General features: G+C 42.5%; 1 protein-coding gene across 1 annotated transcript in view; it reads right to left on the minus strand.

Annotated features, from left to right (window-relative positions):
- Positions 1-673: 673 nt before the first annotated feature.
- ednraa (endothelin receptor type Aa) overlaps positions 674-25,578 on the minus strand; it is an 86,563-nt gene continuing 61,658 nt past the window's right edge. The window contains exons 6-8 of the mRNA XM_028802716.2: positions 23,749-23,882; positions 8,600-8,708; positions 674-5,218 (exon numbers count right to left, since the gene is read on the minus strand). Coding sequence (XP_028658549.2) covers positions 5,147-5,218; positions 8,600-8,708; positions 23,749-23,882 — 315 coding nt within the window. The 3' untranslated portion in view covers positions 674-5,146. The remainder of the gene's footprint in view (positions 5,219-8,599; positions 8,709-23,748; positions 23,883-25,578) is intronic.

A 25,578-nucleotide genomic window follows, 5' to 3' on the forward strand; every position in this document is an offset into this window, starting at 1 on the left:
GAGTAGTTCCTTTAATTACCAGACATCTCTACATTTCAATTTCTTTTCTTGACGATTTCAATAGTTTCTAGGCTTTTTACAACATGGGCTTACACAGCTAGTAAAGAATAAATGTTTAATTTTATAAGTTGTAGGTTTGCATCTGACCAATGGCAGTTGTAAAATCTGTGAGCTGAGATCCTTTGTGGTGCGAGACCACAGCAATACACTTTGTGACTTTTCTTGAAACTAACCTTTTGATTTAAGCTTCCTGGTTGTCTCCAAACTTTTGCTCCTGTACCTGGCGTTTTTGATTTTTTTGACTAATACAGGATGAGCCAAAATGAAATGTAGCACATTTCTCAATGTCATTGCGTGAGGTAGAAGTAGCCGAGTGGGTTGGGTTGGGTGGTGGTCCTTTGACAGATGATTCCTTGTTAGTTTTCAGTCGGTGTGCACCACCATCCTTTCGCTGTCAACACGTTCTTCAAAAACAACAAATCCATCATCACTACACAACGCGCCGTCCGTGCTCTTCAGCATTCCTCCTAATGATGGCGTCCCAAATCGGAAAACAATTCTTCAGTGGGTGGCTAAATTTAGACAGACGGGTATAACATTGGACAGAAAATCTCCAGGCTGTCCTCAGACTGTACGAACATCCAAGGTGTAAAGGCATCCATTTTGCAGTCTCCTAGACGTTCAGTGCGCTTCTGCCTTGGGCATTTCCAACACGTCTTGGATTTTGCATGAGGACCTTAATTCCCATCCATACAAAATGACGTTAGAGCAGGAACTCACTGAGAGACACTGGCAGAGCTATAGAGAGTTGTGTGCCAACATTCATTGAGATGCCATTGTCATGTGACATCAGCGACGAGGCACATTTCCATTTGAATCATTGCGTAAATAAGCAAAACTTTCGCTATTGGGCTGAAACCAACCCTCGTGAACTTCATCAGAGACCCCTGCACAGTGAGCACACGTGTTACAGTTTGGGGCGCCCTTGCAGAATTTGCCATTGTAGACCCTTATTTTAAGGGGGAGAGGGGAGCAACGGTCATTGTCACTTCAGAACGTTACATTGAAATGCTGGTGAACTGGAAGAAATGGATGTGGTGGACGCCTGGTGTCAACAGGATGGAGCGACAGCTCATACAGCCTGCACGGAGATCCATGTAAGTTTTGCAGATGTTTTCGTTGGAAGCTGATCTTGCCGCGCGGTGATGTCTGGTGGCCTTCACGTTCGCCTGATCTCGCTCCGTGTGATTTCTTACCTCAAGTTAAAGGTCTACCCACAACAACCTCAAAACCTTGAAGCCCCTCAAGGACACTATTCGCCACAAACCCGCCGCTATTCCCATTGAAATGGCCGAACGAGTCACGCGAGCGTTCAGAAATTGTCTTGAAGAGTGTATCGCTAATGATGGCCACCGCCTTGAAGACATCATTTTTAAAACACAGTGAAACAAATCTATTTTGCATACCCTTTCTTGTGTCGTAATGAAATTTATTTTATCTTGTAGTGTTTTTGTAGAATAAAATATTTGAAATGTGGTACTTCTTTTTGGCTCACCCTGTATTTAGGCTTTGATGAAACGATCGCCTTGACTTTCGGTACTGACGTTGGCTTGATTTCTGACCACAAAAAAGAAAAACACTTGTGAGTCAGCATCCTGGCTTAGTTCACAATAAATCACAGAGTACTAGTCTAGAGATTACCGTATTTACTCGTGTATAAGTCGGTTTTTGAAATCATAAAATCAGACCCGACTTATACGCCCATTCAAAAATGCGACACTTAATTTTATTTTTTTACATCTTCTTGCCTCCTCCAATCTTGCATCAGTTTCTCAGACGCATCGAATTTTGTTGAATTTTGTTTCGCCACTTCAACAACGTTTAATTTAAAACCAGCTTCATATTTCCTTCTGATCGAACGCTCCATTGTAGACAAGGGATGCTTTTACGATATACGTGTATGAGGGTGTGAGATACAAAACTCACAAATCATTGCAAACGTCACTTCAGAATAGTTCGGGTCTTACCGTGTGGTCACGTAGGCACAATACAGAGAAAAATAAAGGCCATGTGCCCCGTGGTTACTCTCTCAGGTGGGCGTTAGCATATCGTAATCTCTTGGACCAATAGTGGGAGTTTTCCCACATTCGACTTATACGACCGACAGTATAAAATACCGGAAATTATACGGTAAAATCAAGCCTCGACTTATCTGCGGGAGAACTTATCTGTTGAGTGTATATGGTACATATATTCATAGAGAATCATAAGCATATATGAAAATAAGTATTACCGTATATACTCGTGTATAAGTTGCGTCTTGACACCCAAAAAAATCGATCATAAAAATCAGACCCCAACTTATATGCCCGTTCAAAATTTTTTTTACATCTTCTTGCCTCCTCCAATCTCGCACATCAGTCTCTCAGACACATCGAATTTTGTTGCAGCAGCGCAGTTACCAATTTCTTTCGCCACTTCAACGACTTTTAATTTAAAAACAGCTTCATATTTTCTTCTGATCGAACGTTCCATCACAGATAAGGGATGCTCTTACGATAAAGGTGTATGAGGGTGTGAGATACCAAACACACAAAAAACAGTGCAAACGTCACTTCGGAATAGTTCGAGTCTTACCGTGTGGTCACGTAGGCACAATACAGAGAAAAATAAAGGCCGTGTGCCCCGTGGTTACTCTCTCAGGTGGGCGTTAGCATTTTGTAATCTCTTCGACCAACAGTGGGAGTTTTCCACATTCGACTTATACGACCGACAGTATAAAATACCAGAAATTATACGGTAAAATCAAGCCCTGACATATCCGCGGGAGAACTTATCTGTCGAGTGTATATGGTACATATATTCATAGAGAATCATAAGCATATATGAAAATAAGTATTACAGTATATACGCATGTATAAGTCAGGTCTTGAAACCCGAAAAATCAATCATAAAAATCAGACCCCGACTTGTACGCCCGTTCAAAATTGCGACACTTAATTTCATTTTTTTTCCATCTTCTTGCCTCCTCCAATCTCTCATCAGTTTCTCAGACACATCGAATTTTGTTGCAGCAGCGCTGTTACCAATTTCTTTTGCCACTTCAACGACTTTTAATTTAAAACTAGCTTCATATTTTCTTCTGATCGAACGCTCCATCGTAGATAAGGGATGCTCTTACGATAAAGGTGTGTGAGGGTGTGAGATACGAAAAACACATCAGTGCAAACGTCTCTTCGGAATAGCTTGGGTATTACCGTGTGGGCACGTAGGCACAATACAGAGAGAGAAAGAGGGGTTAGGAGCACACGCTGATACAGCACATTGCCGCACCCACATAGAAAATAAAGGCCGTGTTCTCAGTGGTTACTCTTAGCATATCGTAATCCCTTGTACCAATACCGTGAGTTTTCCGCATTCGACTTATACGACCAACATTATAAAATACCAGAAATTATACAGTAAAATCAAGTCCAGACTTATGTGCGAGAGAAACTTATCCGTGACTATATACGGTAGATCAAACTGAAGATCTGTCAGATTAATAAAATTAATTTAATGGAATTTAACGACACCCGTGACACACTCAATCAACACACCCGTTCCAAGGAGTTTATCATGTGTACTAATGAAGCGCATTGCATTTTTTATTCCAACAGGTGGCGTATACAGCTGCCACAATAAACTATTAAATCCATCCATCCATCCATTACCCAAACCCGCTGATCTAGCAGGATCAAGGGTTAGCTGGAGTGTATACCAGCAAGAATTGGGTGCCAGCCCATCCCAATGCAAACACACACACACACACACACATCAGGGGCCAATTTTAGCATTGCCAATCTAGATAACCTGCCATCCATCCATCCAGCTATATCCTAACTACAGGGTCACGGGGGTCTGCTGGAGCCAATCTCAGTCAAAACAGGGTGCAAGGCAGGAAACAATCCCCGGGCAGGGCGCCAGCGCAGGGCACACACACACACACACATACCAAGCAAACACTAGGGCCAATTTAGAATTGCCAATGCACCTATCCTGCATGTCTTTAGAATGTGGGAGGAAACCCACGCAAGACACGGGGAGAACATGCAAACACCACGCAGGGAAGCGAACCCGGGTCTCCTAACTGCGAGGCAGCAGCGCCACCCACTGCACCACCGTGCCGTCTCTAGATAACCTACATGTCTTTATTTATTAATTATTTTTACTTTACTGTAAAACAGAACACTTAAATTTGCCACGAATTGTTTTGCTCATCACTAGAAGACGTGTTTCGTAACGAACAAGACAAGTCGTGGCTCCCATTAGCGCTCCATGTTATTTGCCACCCGTGCCCAAGACTAATGATCATATTTGCACCACCTTGGGGCCCTCAAAGATGCCACCTGTTTGAAAAGGTTTTAAATGGCAAGGTTATTGAAGAAATGTCCGAGAGTGTAGGGTTCAGACTGGCACATGAAGGGGGCAAAACTGCTGGCGCTAATGGCCATTATAGGGGACAAATGAGGAGTGGAGCAAATATATTTAGCTATTCTTGAATATGTTTCAAACAATTAAAAATAAAAATGACAAGCAATAAAAAGATGTGTTGTATAACTTCCGGAAACCCTTGTATAATATTTCCCTAGTTATACATATATACAGTATATATATATATATATATGTAGATATAAACATTAGAAAAGGTTTGTTGAGAACAGGTCATACAGCTTACAGCATTCATATTGTGTTAACAGAAGCCCAGTCCAGCTTTTTATCATTTTCTTCCTGTCAGGGTTGTGTTATCACTCAATAGTACGTCACTAAGAATTGATTAACATCGCAGTCCCAGTCTGTCATCCTGTATTCAATGAAGAAGATGCTCAGTGAACAGAAGAACTTTCATTGTAGGTTTTTATGCAAACCCAGTCAGAGCAATGCCATATATAGTAGCTTATACAGGAGCCACGTCTCTCCACGCCACTTCCGTTTTGCAGTTCAGTCAGTTTACCCGTGGTGAATGGTGGCACTTGGGTAGAAATGAATGTCACACCACTTGAACGGCAAGAACACGACATTTTCAATTCTGCCAGTCCTCGTGAGTGACGCACACCCCGGTCCAGGTGCTCATACAGGCGGCAGGACACGCCAGTCCAACGTCCCCCTACTGCAGGCTCGTCCCGTTCATGGTGGTGCTCATTACGGTGTTTGTGTGGCAACAACAGCAGAGGCAGGACTGGAAAACAAAGAGAGTCGAGTCAGGTTTATTGTTGTGTGTCCTCGGGCGCAGTCACATTCATACGTGTGCGTCTCCTCAGAACAGTTACGATAAAACAATAGCAACAAAAAATACAAAATACAAAACACGTCACATGCACAGTACAGTCGGTCCTCTGTGTCCGTGGGGGTCTGGTCCGGTACCAAAATACACTGATGCTCAAGTCCCTTCAATAAAATGGCAAAGTGTTGGAGTATAACCTCACATATACTTTAAATCATCTCTAGATTACATGTAATATCTAACACAACGTTGTAAATGTTATATAGAGTAGTTGTTATACTGGATTGTTTAAGAAATAATGATTAGCAAGTAACATGCCTCTTTTCAGAAGATCTAAGATTTTTATTTTCTCATCGAGGTGTTCCCTCTTAGCTTCTGAGGGACGACATGATATCACAGGAACAAAGGGTGCACACGATGTGACACTAAGGGCCTCACAGCACCTCACAGTCGGGACTGCTGAAACGAGGGGCAGCGCTTGGGGCTGTGTGCGACCCTGTCAGTAATGAAACTTTAGCATTTAAATTACAGTGTGCTGATTACCTACAGCCAGTCTGGGTAGACACAAAGCATTTCCAGCCTGCACAGATTTTTGGATGTGCGCATGTAGAGATAACCGTACCTAAGATTAAAGCTGACGCCTTGGACAGGGGTCTGCAGGCCGATGGACGGACTCACTTGGGATGGAGCAACGCTTTAAAAAGTCCCATTACAGTATAAGGTTTAGTTAGTGCTTGTTTAGTCTTCTTTGTTTGAGTGTCTTTTTTGTTTTTGGAGGATACCTGTGTCTTTTGCATTTTGTTTAAGAGCTGTAGTACTGTGGGACGAGAAAAGATGGAAATTGTGCACCCTCCATATTCATTATACGTTAATTCAGTATATTGAAGTATCCTGTTGATTAATTAAATAGATTAAAATAAAACAAATCTATTAAATTTGCCTGCCTACTACTATCTGTCTATCTTAATCCCTTTCCTATCTATCTATCTATCTATCTTTTAGTGCAGAATCTTCTGAGAAGGTCCTCAAGTGACATGAGTGAAGAGACAATGTTATAGGACTGTTGTTGTGGTGCTCCAGTGTTGCTCACACAGTCCTTGTGTCTCACAAACTGCAGTCTACCTCTCAGATAGTCAATCATCCAAGACACCACTGGCTCATCCACCTATTATTATTATATAGAGCCTTTCACATCTAGCTATCTATTATATAGTGCCTTTCATATCTATCTATTATATAGAGCATTTTACATCTATCTATATATCTATGTATCTATTATATAGTGCCTTTCACATCTATCTATCTATTATATAGAGCCTTTCGCATCTATCTATCTATCATATAGTGCCTTTCGCATCTATCTATCTATCTATCATATAGTGCCTTTCACATCTATCTATCTATCTATTATATAGTGCCTTTCATATCTATCTATCTACACTAAATTGCCAAAAGTATTGGGACCCCCTACCAAATCATTGAACTCAGGTGTTCCAATCACTTCCATGGCCACAGGTGTATAACATCGAGCCCCTCAGCATGCAGTTGGCTTTTACAAACATTTGTAACAGAATGGGTTGCTCTCAGGAGCTCAGTGAATGCAAATGTAGTGCCGTGATAAGATGCCACCTGTGCCATTTGTGATATTTCCTCGCTACTAAATGTTCCACGGTCGACCATTAGTGATATTATAACAAAGTGGAAGCATTTTGGAACAACAGTGCTTTACCTGTGCCTGCTCCCCTCCTGACCTGACCTTATCTCATTAGCAATAAAATGCATGGGGGGGTCATGAGGTCACTGGAAAGGGGTGTGTGGTGATCCTGATATTGCTGCAAAAGGGTTAAGGTCCAAGTCTTTAGAGTCCTGGTGTTTCCTATTTGTGAGACTTGGACGGCAACCAGTGACCTGAGACAAAGACTGGACCCCTGTGTCTCTTCAGAGAATCCTTGGGTCCCGCTGGTTTGACTTTGTGTTGCTCAGGGGGGTACCGAATGAGGCACATGACCCTGCATTCTGAGGAGGGGGCATCAGTTACAGCACTACGGCCATGTGGCGCTATTACCCGAGGGTGATCCGGCTCATTGTGGAGGTCCAGACCATGGGGACCACCACGTAACACTGGGCTGTGGCAGATTGAGGGTTATTTCCGGAAGGTGGGTCCGGACCGGGATTGCCAACTGGGATCCCGAGCTGTTTTGTCATGTGGTGGGCATGGTAACACGCTGTACCAGTGCATGCTCCCCAACTTGCTCTTTGATTAAACACGTACTATTTTCGCATCTGTGTGTATTTCTGCGCTCCCTTATTGATCACGTACAGAATCTGGCGTTTTGTCTACTTGTTCATTTCTTTCACTGGAGCACTGGATGTAAACTGAGTGGCGGGCACCTTTGAAGTGCTTTACCTGTCCACTCTGATCCGATGGATCGGATGTCTCCATTGTTCTTGACTTTTTGGAAAGGTAGCCCACTAATAGTTGGTGGCCGCCATTTTGTTTAAGAAAATCTCGCATCCCTGTCTGCTTTTTGGGTGTTTGTAGGAAAGGCCGCCACTGAGTGATTTCTTTATTTATTTGGCACTATATGATTAATGGATAGATACGAAAGGCACTATATAATAAATAAATAGATGGATGTGAAAGGCTCTATATAATGAGATAGATATGAAAGGCACTATATAATAGATAGATAGATTTGTAGTGATAAAGTGCATTGCATTTTTCATTCCAACAGATGGCACACCACAAACATATAGATAGATGGATGTGAAAGGCACTATATAATAGATAGATAGATAGATAGATGTGAAAGGCACTATATAATAGATAGATAGATAGATGTGAAAGGCACTATATAATAGATAGATAGATAGATGTGAAAGGCACTATATAATAGATAGATAGATAGATAGATAGATAGATAGATAGATAGATAGATAGATAGATAGATAGATAGATAGATAGATAGATAGATAGATAGCGCAGTAATTGCCGACCCCCACAGCCGAGGAACGTTGTGTCCTTTGACAGCCAGCTTTGCTTCGCTTACCCCAAAGTGCCGTGGGCCACTCTGGGGACTCGCAGAAGATGCCATGTAAACAGAATCTGCGTCAGGACACACACACACTTACTTCAGTGTCTTGACAGAGTGTCCCCTGCCTGACCTGTAAACTGGCTCCAGTGCTGTGATTAATCGGGGGGCCGCGTCACCCACCACCGGGGCAGCAGAGAGAAGTGTGAGCCTGCATCCTTATAAAGGAACGGCTGCCAGAAAAGCATCAACAGAATTAAGTTAGTAAGAAAAGAAAGAAGTGCAGCGCGGGCCAAGGGCTTACCTGGAAACAATTTTTAAATTTCTTGCTGACAAAATACAAAGCGATTGGGTTTATGCAGGAATTCATTGTGGCCATATTCATCCCGATGTAATCCAACCCCAGGAGAAATCTAAGGAGGAGAAAGAAAATAAACACAACCATCACAACAAAGTGCAAAAATACGGAAAATACGTTAATGACATAACTAGAGTTCTGCTAAAAGTCACAAACGGGATAATCGGCTGGCATGCAAACAGATGCCCCTTACGATCACCCAATGTGTGACTCAATCAATCAGTGTTATTCTGTAGCGGTAGAGTAGTATTAGCGGCCAATAATTGCCTGCTAGAATCATCCATCCATCCATTATCCAACCTGCTATATCCTAAGTACAGAGTCATGGGAGTCTGCTGGAGCCAATCCCAGCCAACACAGAGTGCAAGGCAGGAAACAAACCCCGGGCAGGGCGTCAGCCCACCGCAGGGCCGACACACACACCAAGCACACACTAGGGACAATTTAGGATCGCCGATGCACCTAACCTGCATGTCTTTGGACTGTGGGAGGAAACCCACGCAGACACGGGGAGAACATGCAAACTCCACGCAGGGAGGACCCGGAAAACGAACACCCAGGTCTCCTAATTGCGAGGCCACCGTGCCACCCTGCTAGAATCATTACACGTTAAAAATGAGCTCATAAATCGAATCCATACTTAAGGACTCTACCGGTTTACTGTGAAACACTTCACTGCAGCAAAGTTACTGGCAGCAAGAAACTGTACCTGAAAATAGACACAGTGCAGTGTCATTACTATATCGGGGGTCCTCAACTCCGGTCCTGAAGGGCCGCAGTGGCTGCAGGTTTTCATTGCAACCCTTTTCTTAATTAGTGCCCTGTTTTACTGCTAATTAACTTCTTTTGAATTTGTTTGAATTGAATTGCTTTTTTGAGATTTGTTCCTCTGAATTTCTTCATTTCTTTCCTTAAATGGCACCCAAACAGAAATGAGACGTGAAGGGAGGGAGCCAACAGGAGACCAACTGAGTCAGGGCCTCAAACTCCAACCATTTGCTTCATTAGGAGCAGAGTCTTGTCGTTCATTAAACTCGTTCTTTAGTGTCATGGTGTGTTGCTGCTTTCGTGGTGTAATAACAGACATTTCTGAAATTGTTGATTATCTCTTTTCTAAGAGCACCATTAAAATGTTTTGGGGGTCCTGAGCAGATTGACATTCCTGAGACCTTCAACTTTCTTTATTTTCAGATATTGTGTGATGGTCACAGTTTGCTGGTCCTGTTTTGGCTCGTTTTGTATCTCATTATTATTTGGCTGCTAATTAAGGAAAAAGAAACAATTCAGGGGTCTGAGTCTTCAAGAGCAAGTCAGTTAACATTAATTCAAAAGAAGTTAATTAATTAGCAGCAAAAACAGATCACTAGTTAAGAAAAGGGTGAGAATGAAAACCTGCAGTCACTGTGGCCCTCCAGGACCAGAGTTAGGGACCCCTGCAATACATAGTCCACTATGGTACAGTTCATAATACACTACCATGAACAACTGTCCTGCCATTTTTCTAACCCTAACCCTAATTCAGACCAGGGTCAAGGGGGCACTAGAGCACATTCCAGCTGGCATATGGCACAAGGCAGGAACAAACCCTGGGCATGGTGCCAGTGCATGCTTAGATAGATAGATTGATAGATAGACAGATATGAAAGGCACTATATAATAAATTGCGGTGGGCTAGCACCCTGCCCGAGGTTTGTTCCTGCCTTGAGCCCTGTGTTGGCTGGGATTGGCTCCAGCAGACACCCGTGACCCTGTGTTTAGATATAGTGGGTTGGAAAATGACTTACTAACCGACTATATAATAGATAGATAGATAGATAAATGTGAAAGGCACTATATGATCGATGGATAGATACGAAAGGCACTATATAATAAATAAATAAATGGATGTGAAAGGCTCTATATAATGATAGATAGATATGAAAGGCACGATAGATAGATATGAAAGGCACGATAGATTGATAGATAAAGATAGATAGATAGATAGATAGATAGATAGATAGATAGATATGAAAGGCACGATAGATAGATAGATAGATAGATAGATAGATAGATAGATAGATAGATGGATGTGAAAGGCATGATAGATAGATAGATAGATACATAGATAGATAGATAGATGTGAAAGGCACTATATGATTGATGGATAGATACAAAAGGCACTATATAATAAATAAATAAATGGATGTGAAAGTCTCTATATAATGATAGATAGATATGAAAGGCACGATAGATAGATATGAAAGGCACGATAGATTGATAGATAAAGATAGATAGATAGATAGATAGATATGAAAGGCACGATAGATAGATAGAGATAGATAGATAGATAGATAGATAGATAGATAGATGGATGTGAAAGGCATGATAGATAGATAGATAGATACATAGATAGATAGATAGATAGATGTGAAAGGCACTATATGATTGATGGATAGATACAAAAGGCACTATATAATAAATAAATAAATGGATGTGAAAGTCTCTATATAATGATAGATAGATATGAAAGGCACGATAGATAGATAGATAGATGTGAAAGGCACTAAATAATAGACAGAAAACTGCTGCCTTTTGGGTGTGTGTGTGTGCTCACAATCTCATGGACTGGCAGCGCCATGTCCAGGGTTTGTTCCTGCCTTGCACCCATTGCTAGTTGTGATCGGCTCCAGCACCACCTGTGATCCTGTTGAGGACTAAGCAGGTTAGAAAGTGCCCGACTGACTTCTGACTTGACAATTGTATTTATATATGAGTGGCACAGTAGTAGTGCTGCTGCGTCGCAGTAAGGAGTCGAGGGTTCCCATCAGGTCAGGTGGATTGGACACACTAAATTGTCCCTGGTGTGTGACTGTGTTCACCCTGCAATGGACTGGTGCCCTGACTGATCCTGCTTTGTGCCCTATGTTTGCTCTGATAGGCTCCAGCCCCTCGTGACCCAGCTCAGGATTAAGCAGGTATGGCTTATTCATTTTGTATAGTACCATATATACGCAACACTTTAACAAAATGCATAATTCAGTGGTGAAAAATAATAAAAAACCCTGAAACAGATTTGACTGGAAATCAGGGAGGACCTTGTAACACACACACACACACACACACAGACACACTTCAAATAAAAATGAATTTAACAGAAATGGCTGAACTTTTACTTTGGAGCGCCTAAAATGCAAAAGAACTGGCATAACGTTTTAAATAAGAAGGAGACGTGAGGAGAAGTGACATTTTACTTCTAATTCGGAGTTCAGCAGTCCCGGGGGACGACATGAATGTAAATCGAAAAAATAAATAAATAAAAAAGTCTGCCGGGAAGCAAAAGCAGGCAAGTCATTCCAGGCAAATGGGCGCAATTTCGTTTTCAAATTGAGAGATTGTTTATGCGGGTTCTTGGCACGCAAGTGCAGCGGCGTTAAAAATAGTTGAATGCGCGGAGCCCTTCGTTCTAAAGGGAGTCTGATGACGGGAGCTGTCGGCCACAGCTGTCCAGATAGGCTTTGGACATGGAGGCCGGACAGGGTACATCCAGTCCCTTCCAGGATTCATTAACAGGACTATGCACAAATAAATGGCTGCAGTGGCCCTCAAGTTATTTTCTGCAGTGGCGTTAGTGGAATGTTATCCTATAGGGTGGGCATTTGGATAAATGTCGGGTGCAACTAATAAGTGTCGAAATCGGCTGAAACGTCATTGGTAATGGCTGATAAGGAGATGAGTAACCTGGGAGATGATGATGATGATGATGGTGTGTGTATGTGTGCGCGACTATCAGCAGGCGAGTTATCTCAAGGGCAACGGTAAAGCGGTTAAAGACGACGCAATCAGACAGTCTGCTAGCAGGAATACTTCTCTGAAAAACAAAGAACAAATATTTATAAAAGAAGTTTGGTTAATTTTCAGGCATCTTTTGCCAGTGAGTGCAAGGCACACAAATCAGATCATGCCGAGTAGACAAGCCTTTTGGGTAGTGGGGTTCATGCCCAGCCGGGATGCCCAGGAGGACCGGAGGAGGGCTTGTGCCTCCTCCAGAACACGAGGGGGCGTCCTCCCTGGTTGCTGTGGGGGCCACGGGTACAGAGCTTGGAAGCTCAACCCTGTAGGGGCCTGTGGTCACCGCCAGGGGGCGCCCCGATGCCTTGGGAGCCCTGGACCTCAGGACTTCCGCCACACCCGGAAGACTTCCGGATGCACCGCCAGAGCTTCCGCCACACAGGGGTGTGGCTACAGAAGCTCCTCAGGATGCACCTGGAGTCCATCCGGGACGTTTAAGAGGGGCCGCCTCCCTCCAGTCAGGGGCAAGAGTCGGAAGGAGAAAGACGGAGCTAAGAGGAGAGGAGTGGAGGCGGACCAGAGACAGTACGAGGCATTGTGTTGTGGCCAAGGACTCAAGGGGTGATTGGTGCTGCGGCACTGGGTTTGTGCTCACGAACTGTAAATATTATGTATAAACGTGTGTGTAGTGAAACCAACATGTCTACCTGTCTGTGTCCGGGCTGTTCCCCACAGTAGGTACTTCTTACACTGACCCACCAGTAACCAAACCCCCCTGCTCCTGGGAGCCCTTCTGTGGCTCCATTTTTATTTTTTGTCCAAACCACTGTCTACTTTATTTTATTCGTACCTTCACTAACATGCAAAAATAGAAAACATACTCAGAATAACATAAAGGGTGTTTGGAACGGATGGAAGCAATCCAGGGTACAGTTGCTAGAGGTGAGTGTGGACAAAGCGAACACCCGGCACCAATTTCATAATAGACCAGCTGTACCACGCGGCTCCACCAGCAGTGGCGTAGCTAGGAGGGGGCGGTCTGCACATTTTTGGGGGGCGGCATTATTGGGCAAAAGGCTCCGTGCATTCTGCGTGTAAGCAGCAGGGTTCGGAAAAATATCACTCATGAATGAAAAAAAGTAAAAATCTGATTTTTATCTACAAATGCTTCAAAAATAATTTTCAGACTGTCCTTCTGTGACGGCATCAGGCACAGCAGTTGAAAATTATGAGGCAATAACACAAATAAACATGAACATTACACCGATAATAATTTCTAGGAAGATAAACAACTAATTTACAATTTATAATTTTGTTTCGTTATCAATCCCAATGCGTTCTTGCTCTGCGCAGAAAACATCCCCACCTGTCACTTGTACACTTCACTGGTTCTGGTTTCCATCCATCCATTTTCCAACCCGTTGAATCCGAACACAGGGTCACGGGGGTCTGCTGGAGCCAATCCCGGCCAACACAGGGCACAAGGCAGGGTGCCAACCCACCGCAGTGGTTCTGGTTTTCGCAGCATAATTATGGTAAACTAATAATTAGAACACGGCTATACTACATCAGTGCGTCTATACTATATGCTTGATATAGTTGATGCTTATAAATAATTATGTGAAAACTTATTGCTGTTTCTCTATATATGAATAAATCTATGCAAAATGTATCTTAATTTTTCTCTATACGTCATTTTAATTTTCTATTTAAATAGGTTAACATATTTAGATATGTTGGATGTCAGCAAATTGAAGCCCCGCCCCGCCCCGAGCTGCACGAACTCGAGCTACGCCACTGTGAAACAGGACAAACGGTCAAAATCATAAAAAAAAAAATTTTAATTGTAATTCTGACCAGAGGTGTGACCAGAACATCATGTGTGGGTGGGCATTTGGCTTGTCTGGGTTTGGCAAAAAATCCATCCATCCCCATTTTTGTAGGGGGGTCAAATAATAACAACAACATAGTTTTATATAACATATAAAAGCAAAAATTGTGGCATAAATCATAACCTATTGTTCAATAAAATTAACAGAGGCAATGGAACTTGTATTATTTTTTGTGAACAAATATAGAACTACATCTACAAGGTAAATATCAATAAAGTCAAATGTATACAACGTATGAGAGCAAGAACAGAAACGTGGCTCATTGTAGTCATGGGAGGCTATTGGACATCAGTTTCCAGTGTTTAACCTGGATGTTATCTACAGCAGTGGTCCCCAACCTTTTTGACAGCAAGGACCACTTTATTAGATGCAAATTTTTCCACGGACCGATTGTGGGGGGGGGGGCATATACACAATTTACATAACATTTCTATTATTATTAAGCAGTTCGCATACATTTTCAACCCATGATTTTTCTTCTTTTTTTGCATATAACAAAGACATAGACCTACAGTATGCTTTGCATTTGCCATTCCTACAGATTGCACATCACAAACATTAACACTGCTGGTATCCTTCAATAAGGGCACGCACAAAAGGGCGACCTCAATTGGGCGACTGTTTTAATATTCTTGCTTTCACCTTTTTATACGTTCAATCATTGCCTTTATCTAATGTAGCCCGTCTACTCTAACTGTGTGTAGAAAGGGGCCCTGAGTTCTTTACTCCAATGCCTAATTTATTACGATTCTAATTACTTTAATATTTTGAGTCTCGGGTCACTATGAATAAAACATTATCAAATAATTCTAGCAATACACTGGTTAGATAATAATAAATAATGGTAAAAGAAATTACCTGTTAACATTCGTTCCTAACCCAATAGTTTATTTTACATCAACTTATAATAAACACCAGGAAACTGGGTTATAAAACAATAATGAATTCCCCATTTAATTATAAGTCAACCAACACAATTAATAAACTGAAAATAATCAGGAACTATATTACACTATTAATACTAAAATAAAACAGATTCAGTCTTGTCACTCTATTTGAAACAAAACGTTGCAGGCCTGATTCGTGGCTTGAGAGCGTTGCGACCAAAAACTTATCGGTCCTTTCACTCCAACAGGAGCAACAGAATAAAATGAAAAAGGTACCTTACTTGGCAATGTTATCAGTCCAACAAATCCCTCTGACCATGCGCAGGTAGCCGCTGTTTAGTAAATCCAAAAATGTCTCCGTCCTCCAAATAAGCAAACGTCCACCATTAACTTGTAGAGCTGAATTAACTCCTGCCTCTGGTAGTTCGCTCCGTTACTCCCCTCGTTGAATTAACAAGTCGTTCCTCACCAGATAGACCCTGCGAATATCTAATCGAACTTCATCATCTACCTCAGCAGTTCGCATCCCGGTAAATTATCTCTCAAACTTTCTGCTACACCACCTTGGCGTCACGTTCTCTCTTTCTTTTTTTTTTTCTTCCTTCAGCCCTTCCGTTTTTACTGCCACTTCCGGTTATCAAAATAAAAGTCATCATAACTACGTAAACAAACTATTACACTAAAATTAACAGTTTACAACACAACATTTACATTTTTACATTAATTACAGATTTAAACACATTTCTATCTGGGCTACACTAATAAATTTTCTGTAATAATTTTGTTGCATTTGCCTTTATTCGCTGCGCCCAATTGAGGTCGCCCTTTTGAAGCTCGCCTTTTTGTGTGCGCCCTTATTGAATAGAACCACACTGCTATCTTTTTTCATGTCTGCCGTTTCTATAGGAGGGTGACAATGAGTTATATTCCAATGGATGTTTTTCAAATGTTGACAAGCAATAAGCAAAAGGTATCACTGAAAACCACCGAAAACAAAAACAACGACAAAAAAAAACAGTACAAGGAAAATTCGAAGAAAGAGATTTTTTTTTACAATGTTTCTGTTTGGGGATCGTTGTGCAAATGTGCACAACTGAGCTGTGACCACAGATCTAACTGCTCTGTGGATGATTCGTTCAAGCATTTCAAGGTCACTTCGTTGTAATGAAAGCATCTGTTGAATGTACTTCATAGTAACACGATTTCTATTGACTCGTGTTATATGGGGAAACTGTCGGGACCATAAAAATACTTTATTGTAATACTCTCTCACCTCGGTCTCTCTCCTCTCTCTGCGCCGCAGCAAAGCCCTGTCTGCCATGCGTTCTGAAAAGTCTGAGTGAGTCTCCATTGCTAGCAGTTCTCTCGCGGCCCAGCTGTCAGACAGCTGCGGCCCGGTAGTGGGCCACGGACCCAGGGATGGGGACCCCTGATCTACAGGACCAGTCTGCGGTTACTCTTGGCAAATTCTGAAATAAATTCATTCATGTCTAGATCTTCTGTGATGTTTTTCTCATGTGCCAGAATGACTAAATTTCTCTTCCTTGAATGCATCATTGTTCGGCGGAGTGGAGTGAGAATGCGGTTCAAAGTAGAGAAAGAGCTTTCACATGCAGCTGAAGACACACCAATGATGAGTGCTGTGATGCAGACATGGCTCTGACGTGCGGGATACTAGATGCATGTTTGTGGAAGCCACCACCATCTTTTTCTAGAGCTTTTTTCCAAATTAGTGTAGCTGTGTTTGGTAAATATGTCCTTGCGGTCCGAATTGGAAACACTAAATTTGTGGCAGGCAAAGCAAAAGCTGCCATCACGGACAACAGAATATTCAAGCCATGGTCGAGACTGATACCAGATTGCACTAAAACATCTGAGTGTCTTTCCAAATGGGCGCTTGGGATAATTAATTAAAATGGGCTGGGATGGGCTATCCATATTTAAGTCAGGCAGACCGGACTGTATATTTTGTTGAAGGCAGAGGTTTGGAGTACCCGACACGGGCGCAGAGCTGGAGAATTGTGTAGGCTTATCTACATCTTTTGGAGTTTCAGTTCCCGATGTGGGTGCGATGTGCTCCGTGTTGGTAGCAGCGGTGCTGGGCTCAACCATGGAGCCAGCAGCTAGTGGAGGGACAGAGGATGAAGATGTCTGCTTTTTAATAAGCCACCTATGCATAGCCTTTGGTGTTACCAACCAGAAAATAAAAGAAGAATGGAACGTATACACTATTTTAATTAAAGAATGTGGTCAACAAGTTTAAAACGTGCTGCAAAATGTGTGGCGAAGTGAGCAGCACAGTGGCTGTCTAGTGGAGGAGACACTGACGGATACGCTGCCAAATTCAAATGGAAAGCAACTCAGTTTTGAAAATCAAATGTTATTCTTCTCCAGGGTTTTCACTGGACAGACAGAGCATTTCGCAGGGTGGGCACGGCTTGTCTCTGGGGGGGCAGTGCCCACCCCAGCCCCCCCATGGTCACGCCTCTGATTCTGGCCAAGCGGAAGGTAGTTGCGCTCCATTGTCAAACATTGCTACTGCATCTGATGGTGTTCAGCCCTGACTGGAGTGCGCCCCCTGTGTGGGGAGAAGAGCACGTGGCCGTGATATCTCTGCCAATCGGCAGCTACCCTCTAAAACACACATAGCTATGATCTCTCTTTCTCTCAAAAATGTCAAGCATTACTCCTTAACAATCTCTAGATGATAATGTCTGTTGAACAAAGAGGTATCGCTAGCTAAGTGGAGACAAGGTGTGCTCTAGGGTTCGATGTGGTGAATCAAAATGCCGACAGACAGATGTATTCACGGTGCTTTTATATTCAAGCGTCGCATATTCCCGATTGTAATGACACGATACGTTTTATAATTCTCACATACCGTCTTCTGTGACATCTTTTTTTCTAGGGCTTCCTCTGCTCCTGACAGCAGTGAATCGCCAGCAATAGATCGCCACACTGAGCACATTACATGTATGATATTCCAACTCTCTGCACATTTAGAATTCTTAGATTTATACTTGATATCACTTTCATGATGAAATGCATTAAAGTATGTATATTACATTTTACAGATAAATCAATAATTTCGTTTAAATAATGAATACTGTTAATAATTATACACGGGTTCTATTCAATAAGGGCGCGCACAAAAAGGCGACCTTCAAAAGGGCGACCTCAATTGGGCGCGGAGAATAAAAGTGAACATAAATAAAAGCGATCTTCAAATGGGCGACCTAAATTGAGCACCGAATAAAGGCGCGCGTAAATAAAGGAGCGCTTCAAAAGGATGACCTTCGGAGCGAATTAAATTAATTGTCCTTGATTATGCTAATAGACCGCATCTCGAATATCTACGTGGCATTGCACATAATCTATAGCTTCAAGTGTAACTTGCTTCTCACCTTTTTATACATTCAGTCATTGCCTTAATCTAATTTTTTGTAATTTTGAAAACAAGGAAATATAGAGAGCTTTAGAAATAGTTCGTTAGAAGTTCATGCATTAATTAATTGGATGTTTTAATATTCTTGCTTTCACATTGCCTTTATCTAATAAATTTTCTGTAATTTTGTTGCGTTTGCCTTTATTCGTTGTGCCCAATTGACGTCACCCTTTTGAAGCACTCCTTTATTTACGCGAGTGGATTCTCCATAATTGATAGGAGCCTGCTGAGCGCCCTTCGCTCTGCCACAGATGTTAAACTGTCCAGCTCCATGCCAACAATAGAGCCTGCCTTCCTCACCAGTTTGTCCAGGTGTGAGGCGTCTTTCCTCTTAATGCTGCCTCCCCAGCACACCACTGCGTAGAAGAGGGCGCTCGCCACAACTGTCTGATAGAACATCTGCAGCATCTTATTGCAGATGTTGAAGAACGCCAGTCTTCTAAGGTAGTATAACCAGCTCTGTCCTTTCTTGCACAGCGCATCAGTATTGGCAGTCCAGTCTAATTTATCATCCAGCTGCACTCCCAGATATTTATAGGTCTGCACCATCTGCACACAGTCACCTTTGATGATCACTGGGTCTATGAGGGGTCTGGGCCTCCTAAAATCCACCACCAGCTCTTTGGTATTGCTGGTGTTCAGGTGTAGGTGGTTTGAGTCGGACCATTTAACAAAGTCATTGATTAGGTTCCTATACTCCTCCTCCAGCCCATTCCTGATGCAGCCCACGATAGCAGTGTCATCAGCGAACTTTTGCACATGGCAGGACTCCGAGTTGTATTGGAAGTCCGATGTATATAGGCTGAACAGGACCGGAGAAAGTACAGTCCCCTGTGGCGCTCCTGTGTTGCTGACCACAATGTCAGACGTGCAGTTCCCAAGACGCACATACTGAGGTCTGTCTTTAAGATAGTCCACGATCCATGCCACTAGGTATGAATCTACTACCATCTCTGTCAGCTTGTCTCTAAGGAGCAAAGGTTGGATGGTGTTGAAGGCGCTAGAGAAGTCTAGAAACATAATTCTTACAGCACCACTGCCTCTGTCCAAGTGAGAGAGGGATCGGTGTAGCATATAGATGATGGCATCCTCTGCTCCCACCTTCTCCTGATATGCAAACTGCAGAGGGTCAAGGGCGTGTTGAACCTGTGGCCTAAGGTGGTGAAGCAGCAGCCTCTCCATGGTTTTCATCACATGTGATGTCAGAGCAACAGGCCGAAAGTCATTCAGCTCACTAGGACGTGATACCTTTGGGACTGGGGTGATGCAAAATGTTTTCCAAAGGCTCATCAGGCGTACACACTCCACTGCACTCCCTCTCGGGAATCGAACCTCGGACGCCAGAATGAGGGTGAAACACGTGTTGCGTACTCTTTGCATTTATTTGACAGTAAACTATTTCAACATATATATATATATATATATATATATATACATACATATATATATATCCATCCATCCATCCATTTTCCAACCCGCTGAATCCAAACACAGGGTCACAGGGGTCTGCTGGAGCCAATCCCAGCCAACACAGGGTGCAAGGCAGGAAACAAACCACAGGCAGGGCGCCAGCCCACTGCAGGGCACACACACACACCCCAAGCACACACACTAGGGACAATTTAGGACCGCCAATGCACCTAACCTGCATGTCTTTGGACTGTGGGAGGAAACCCGCGCAGACACGGGGAGAACATGCAAACTCCACGCATGGAGGACCCAGGAAGCGAACCACAGGTCTCATAACTGCGAGGCAGCCATCGTGCTGCCGTATATATATATATATATATATATATATATATATATATATATATATATATATATATATATATATATATATACAGTGATCCCCCGCTATATCGCAGTTCAGCTATTGTGCCCCCACTACATCGCAGATTAATACTATTATTATTACTAAGGGGCTCTGCCCCCTGCTTGCTTCACTCGCTCACCCCTGGGTTTGGTTTACCGGATATACAATTTAAAGAGATTGTTATTTTCATGGGAATTGTCACATATGTATTATTTTCATTTTTACTTTAAAACTTTTGTAAAAACAATATTTGTCCTTTATTTCCTGCCCCGGGGTGGTTACATCTCTTTCTCGTGGGACTTATAACGCTGCTCGTGTTGTGAAGTGGGGGGGGGTCTGAACACACGCTAAAGAGATGCGATCGGTTCAGCTGTTGTCATGCTGCTGCTGCTGGCCAGCTGTGTGTTGTGCTTGTCGCGCTTTGCGTCAGTCACTTAAAATCCTGCAAAAGCAGCTGTCCTTTTGCCACTTCGCGTCTCTCCCGCTCGTATTGTGAAAAGGGGGAGCTAAACGCACGCTAAGGAGAAGTGCTCGGATCATCTGCTCGCAAGCTGCGTGTTCTGCTTGTCGTTGTTTAAAGAGCTGGGAGCACATGAAGTGTGTCAGCTAAAAGCATTCCAACAACTGCTAGGTTAGATGTCCGTGAACTTGTTTTAAATCGTTTGTAAGTAGGGTGTAACGTGCAAAAGTCACCGTCTCACAGGTTTTGCTTCCTTAGGTTGTAATGTGTGTCGTCAAAGTGTCTCTCCGAGATGATCAGGTCTTGATCGCTTCACTCAACCCCCCGCCCCCCAGAGGCGCACTACACTCCTGCCATTTCGCGTCTCTCCTGCTCGCGTTGTGAAGGTGGGGAGCTGAACGCTCGCTAAGGAGATGCGGATGGATCAGCTACTGGCTTTGTGCTGCTTCTGGCAAGATGCCTGTTCTGCTTGTCTCGCTGCGTGTCGGTCATCTAAAAGCCTGCACAGCAGCTGTCCTTCTGTCTCACTGCCTTGTCTCGCGTGACATTAAAGTGTCTCTCCCGGGATGTCAATTGTCTTCCGAGAAGATCACGTCTCGTCTCCCTGGTCTCCCTGCCAAGAATTTTTTTTATAATAGAGAGATGTTACTCATATCCTTAGCCCAACATCCACATATCATATGTGTTTACAAAGTGTGTTTTAATAAGTTTACATGTGCTTAAAGCATGTGGGAGGGGTATTTTAAGGCTTAAACCAGCGTTTCTCAACCTTTAAGTCTGCACTTGCCCCAATTACTAGCCAGGGTCTGATGGTGATTTCCCCCTCTTTATGGAAGTGCTTTTTGGGAATGTCAGGTCATGACTTCTTTTTCTTACAGCGTTTCTCAACCTTTAAGTATTTGCGACCCGAGTTTTCATAACAGTTTTAATTGCGCCCCCCCCCCTAACGTTTTTTTGAAAGGAGCCCACTAATACCATTTTGTTCTTTTTTAATTAATGATATATCATAGATGCATATTTTATTATACCTACTTAACTTTTATCGACATTTATCTAACTCTATATTTATTTTTCTAGTATCAGAATGTAGTTTAAGTTAATGTGTTTTGGTTTCAATAGATGTATTTTTCATATTTTCGATTCTTGTTTTCTTTTTTTCACATCTTCGCGCAACCCCTTTTTGTTACTTCGCACCCCCCTAGGGGGGCCCACCCCACAGTCTGAGAACCACTGGCTTAAACTATAAAAAAAATGTTTATTTATATGGTCTTTCTATATCGCAGATTTTCACCTATCGCTGATGGGTCTGGAACGTAACTTCCACAATAGGCGGTGGATCGCTGTAAATAAAATCCAATGTCTATCTGTCTGTATTTCCGTCCACTTTTCATGAGAGAACTACTTAACGGATTTAGATCGGGTTTTTTTCTAGAATTTGCTTGAACATTCCAGTTGTTTTTTTGACTTCTCTCATTTCGCTATGTATCAGAGTTTGCCTGCAGTAACGATTTATTTATGTGAATCCGAGAAACACGCAGCGGGCCAAGGGGGTCGGGGCCTTCCTCATTCACTCGCCAGCTTCAGGGCGTGGTCCTTAACTCCGCTTAGCTAGTGAACGAGAGAACAATTGAATTCAACTTTGTTTGATATTTAAAATAAAGTGGTGCAGCGGTAGCACTGCTGCCTCACAGTTAGGAGACTTCGCTTCCTGGGTCCTCCCTGCGTGGAGTTTGCATGTTCTCCCCGTGTCTGCGTGGGTTTCCTCTGGGTGCTCCAGTTTTCCCCCACAGTCCAAAGACATACAGGTTAGGTGCATTGGCGATCCCTAGTGTGCACTTGGTGTGTGGGTGTGTGTGTGCCCTGTGGTGGGCTGGCACCCTGCCCAGGGTTTGTTTCCTGCCTTGCGCCCTGTGTTGGCTGGGATTGGCTCCAGCAGACCCCTTTAGTTAGGATATAACGGGTTGGATAATAGATGGATGGATGTTACTTAGGTCTTGAGGAGTTTGAGTCCAGATATTCTCTTAAGTGTATGCCACATTGAAAAGATAGACTGAAATTCAGATTGTGGATCGTGATTTTGTGTTAAAAGGATCGTGATATGATTTTTTGGAAAAGATCACCCACCCCTAATTTGACTAATCAAGTTTTCAAATTTATGTAGGAGTCATTAACCCTTTGTCGAGCTATTTGGAAAGGGGTGGCGAGCTACTGGTAACTTGAGAGCGACGTGTTGGAGACCCCTGGTCTAGTAGTTTGATGTCTGAGAGAAAAGAGGAGAGCTGTTTGTGTACCTGAACCCGGCTCATTTACAGTTTATAATTGATATGATAAAACTGAACCCGGCTCATTTACAGTTTATAATTTATACGATAAAACTGAACCCGCCTCATTTACAGTTTATAATATATATGATAAAACTGAACCCGGCTCATTTACAGTTTATAATTTATATGATAAAACGGAATCCGGCTCATTTACAGTTTATAATTTATACGATAAAACTGAACCTGGCTCATTTACAGTTTATAATTTATACGATAAAACTGAACCCGCCTCATTTACAGTTTATAATTTATACGATAAAACTGAACCCGCCTCATTTACTGTTTATAATTTATATGATAAAACTGAACCCGGCTCATTTACAGTTTATAATTTATATGATGAAACTGAACCCAGCTCATTTACAGTTTATAATTTATATGATAAACCTGAACCCAGCTCATTTACAGTTTCCTTTGTTAAGAAGGAATTGCAGTCACAAGGCAGGGGACTTACCCTTAGCTCTCGTCAGTAAAATAAGCAAACACATGCCGTCAAGTGGACTTACGTCAGCAGTTCACAGCGTCCTGAATCCGTGTTTTTGTAGAGGGTTTTCTTTAATATTCTGCTGAAGTGCAGTGGGAACCAACACAATGCAAAGATGACCACCAAGCAGAAAACCGTCTTGGCCACTTCCCGTCTCTGGAGAATAAAGACAAAGAATTATATTTTTACAGCGAAAGAAAATGGATTGTAAAACACTGACATGGGGTGGTTTATAATGGTATCCAGCTTGCTACAACCCTAAGTGGGCTCATGAATGTTACGTTATGATGCAGTCTGTGCTGCCCAGTCCAAGGGTAAGTAGTGGTCAACTGACTTGACGTGATTTCAGGAAGGTTTAGCAAATGAATTAAATTGAAATTATGCAGTTATTATGCTTGGTTCATTCCAAACATCTTGCAGGTGAGTGCATTAACAATATTACCATAAAAAATTCAGGAGTGGTCTCCCCTCGACTTTCTCGTATACTCAGATATGGGAATGGATATTTGAGGAGTAAACCACAAGACAATCATTTTTATATTATGCACATTAAAGAACTGTTGTGGGGTACAAAAGCTGTACATTTTGGTTTATGTTTCTGTGATATTTTGTTCAAGACAAGACAACAGATGAACTACATTCAGGACAAATCAAAGTATGTCTTCTTCCCAGTTGTACCTCACTTTTCAAACAGCTGTTCCAACAAAGAAAGGAAGACATGCTGGTGGCTCAGGCTATCAATTACTTTAGAATCTGAGAAAGGATGGACATCTAATGATTTTACAGCCTGGGAAAGGAAGACCTGCCGATACCTCAGAGAACATTAAAAAAGTTTTATTGTTTGGGAAAATGGACAGTGAATTAATCCATTCATCATATGGACAGCCAGACAATCAGAATATTGAATAATCATATCTTCCAAAACCCCCATGGTAGAATTTTAGAATAACTATGCCGCGTCTGAGGAGCGATATTGTAAGTAACAAGAAGGGACGAAGATGTCAGTAGAGGACATAGCGACATCAACATGCGGCCATTTCCATCTGGTCGTCAGAAGACGAGTGCTCGATCACAAGTTGCCTATGACATTCATCCTTGTCATCTTTACTTTTTCGTAAGCTTTTTCTAAAGACTATATATATCCAGACTTTACTGTCAGTCCTATTTTCTATTATTCTTTGTTCCACTGGTATTATTATTATTCCTGTAATAAATACTATACTGCATTTAACTTTCTATGCTTTGTCTTAACTCTTTTAGGGCAGATGTTGAATTTTGTCGACTCAAGGGGTTGAGGGTGAATGTCAACATTCAGGGTCAGAGGGCATTATAAGCTGTAAACGTCACCAAAACTCACCATTAACATTATAGGTAGACCCTCTTTTACTAGGAGACTCGTTGGCTTGATGTCGAATCTCTGCGTGTGCGTGAGTAGCGTAGAGTAAACGACATCTCGAATGGCATCAACGTCAGGTGAGAGAGTGAAACAAATGAGCAAAGCAGAATACTCCATGCGTAACATTTATTTAATTTTTGCATATTATTGCTGAATCCGACTCTAACTTATCAAACTCCAATTTTGATGCAAGTGATTTGGAAATTGAAAACGAAAGTCAGGTACCTGCATCAGCTGATCGGTCCCCAGCTAATCGTAGTGCTTAACACACTCATGTAGCTGACGTCAACAATTCGCCCTGAGAAGACTACACAGACATAGATCCTTGGGAGGCAAACTGGCAACTGGACTTCATCAAATGACAGGGCGTTCTAGGGGACACTACGGATTAGCAGCTCCTCGACTACTTCAAGTTGTGTTTTTCCAGAAGTCGCCTTTCAGCTTATGAGTGATGAG

This window comes from Erpetoichthys calabaricus, chromosome 5, assembly GCF_900747795.2.
Source record: "Erpetoichthys calabaricus chromosome 5, fErpCal1.3, whole genome shotgun sequence".
Taxonomy (NCBI): domain Eukaryota; kingdom Metazoa; phylum Chordata; class Cladistia; order Polypteriformes; family Polypteridae; genus Erpetoichthys; species Erpetoichthys calabaricus.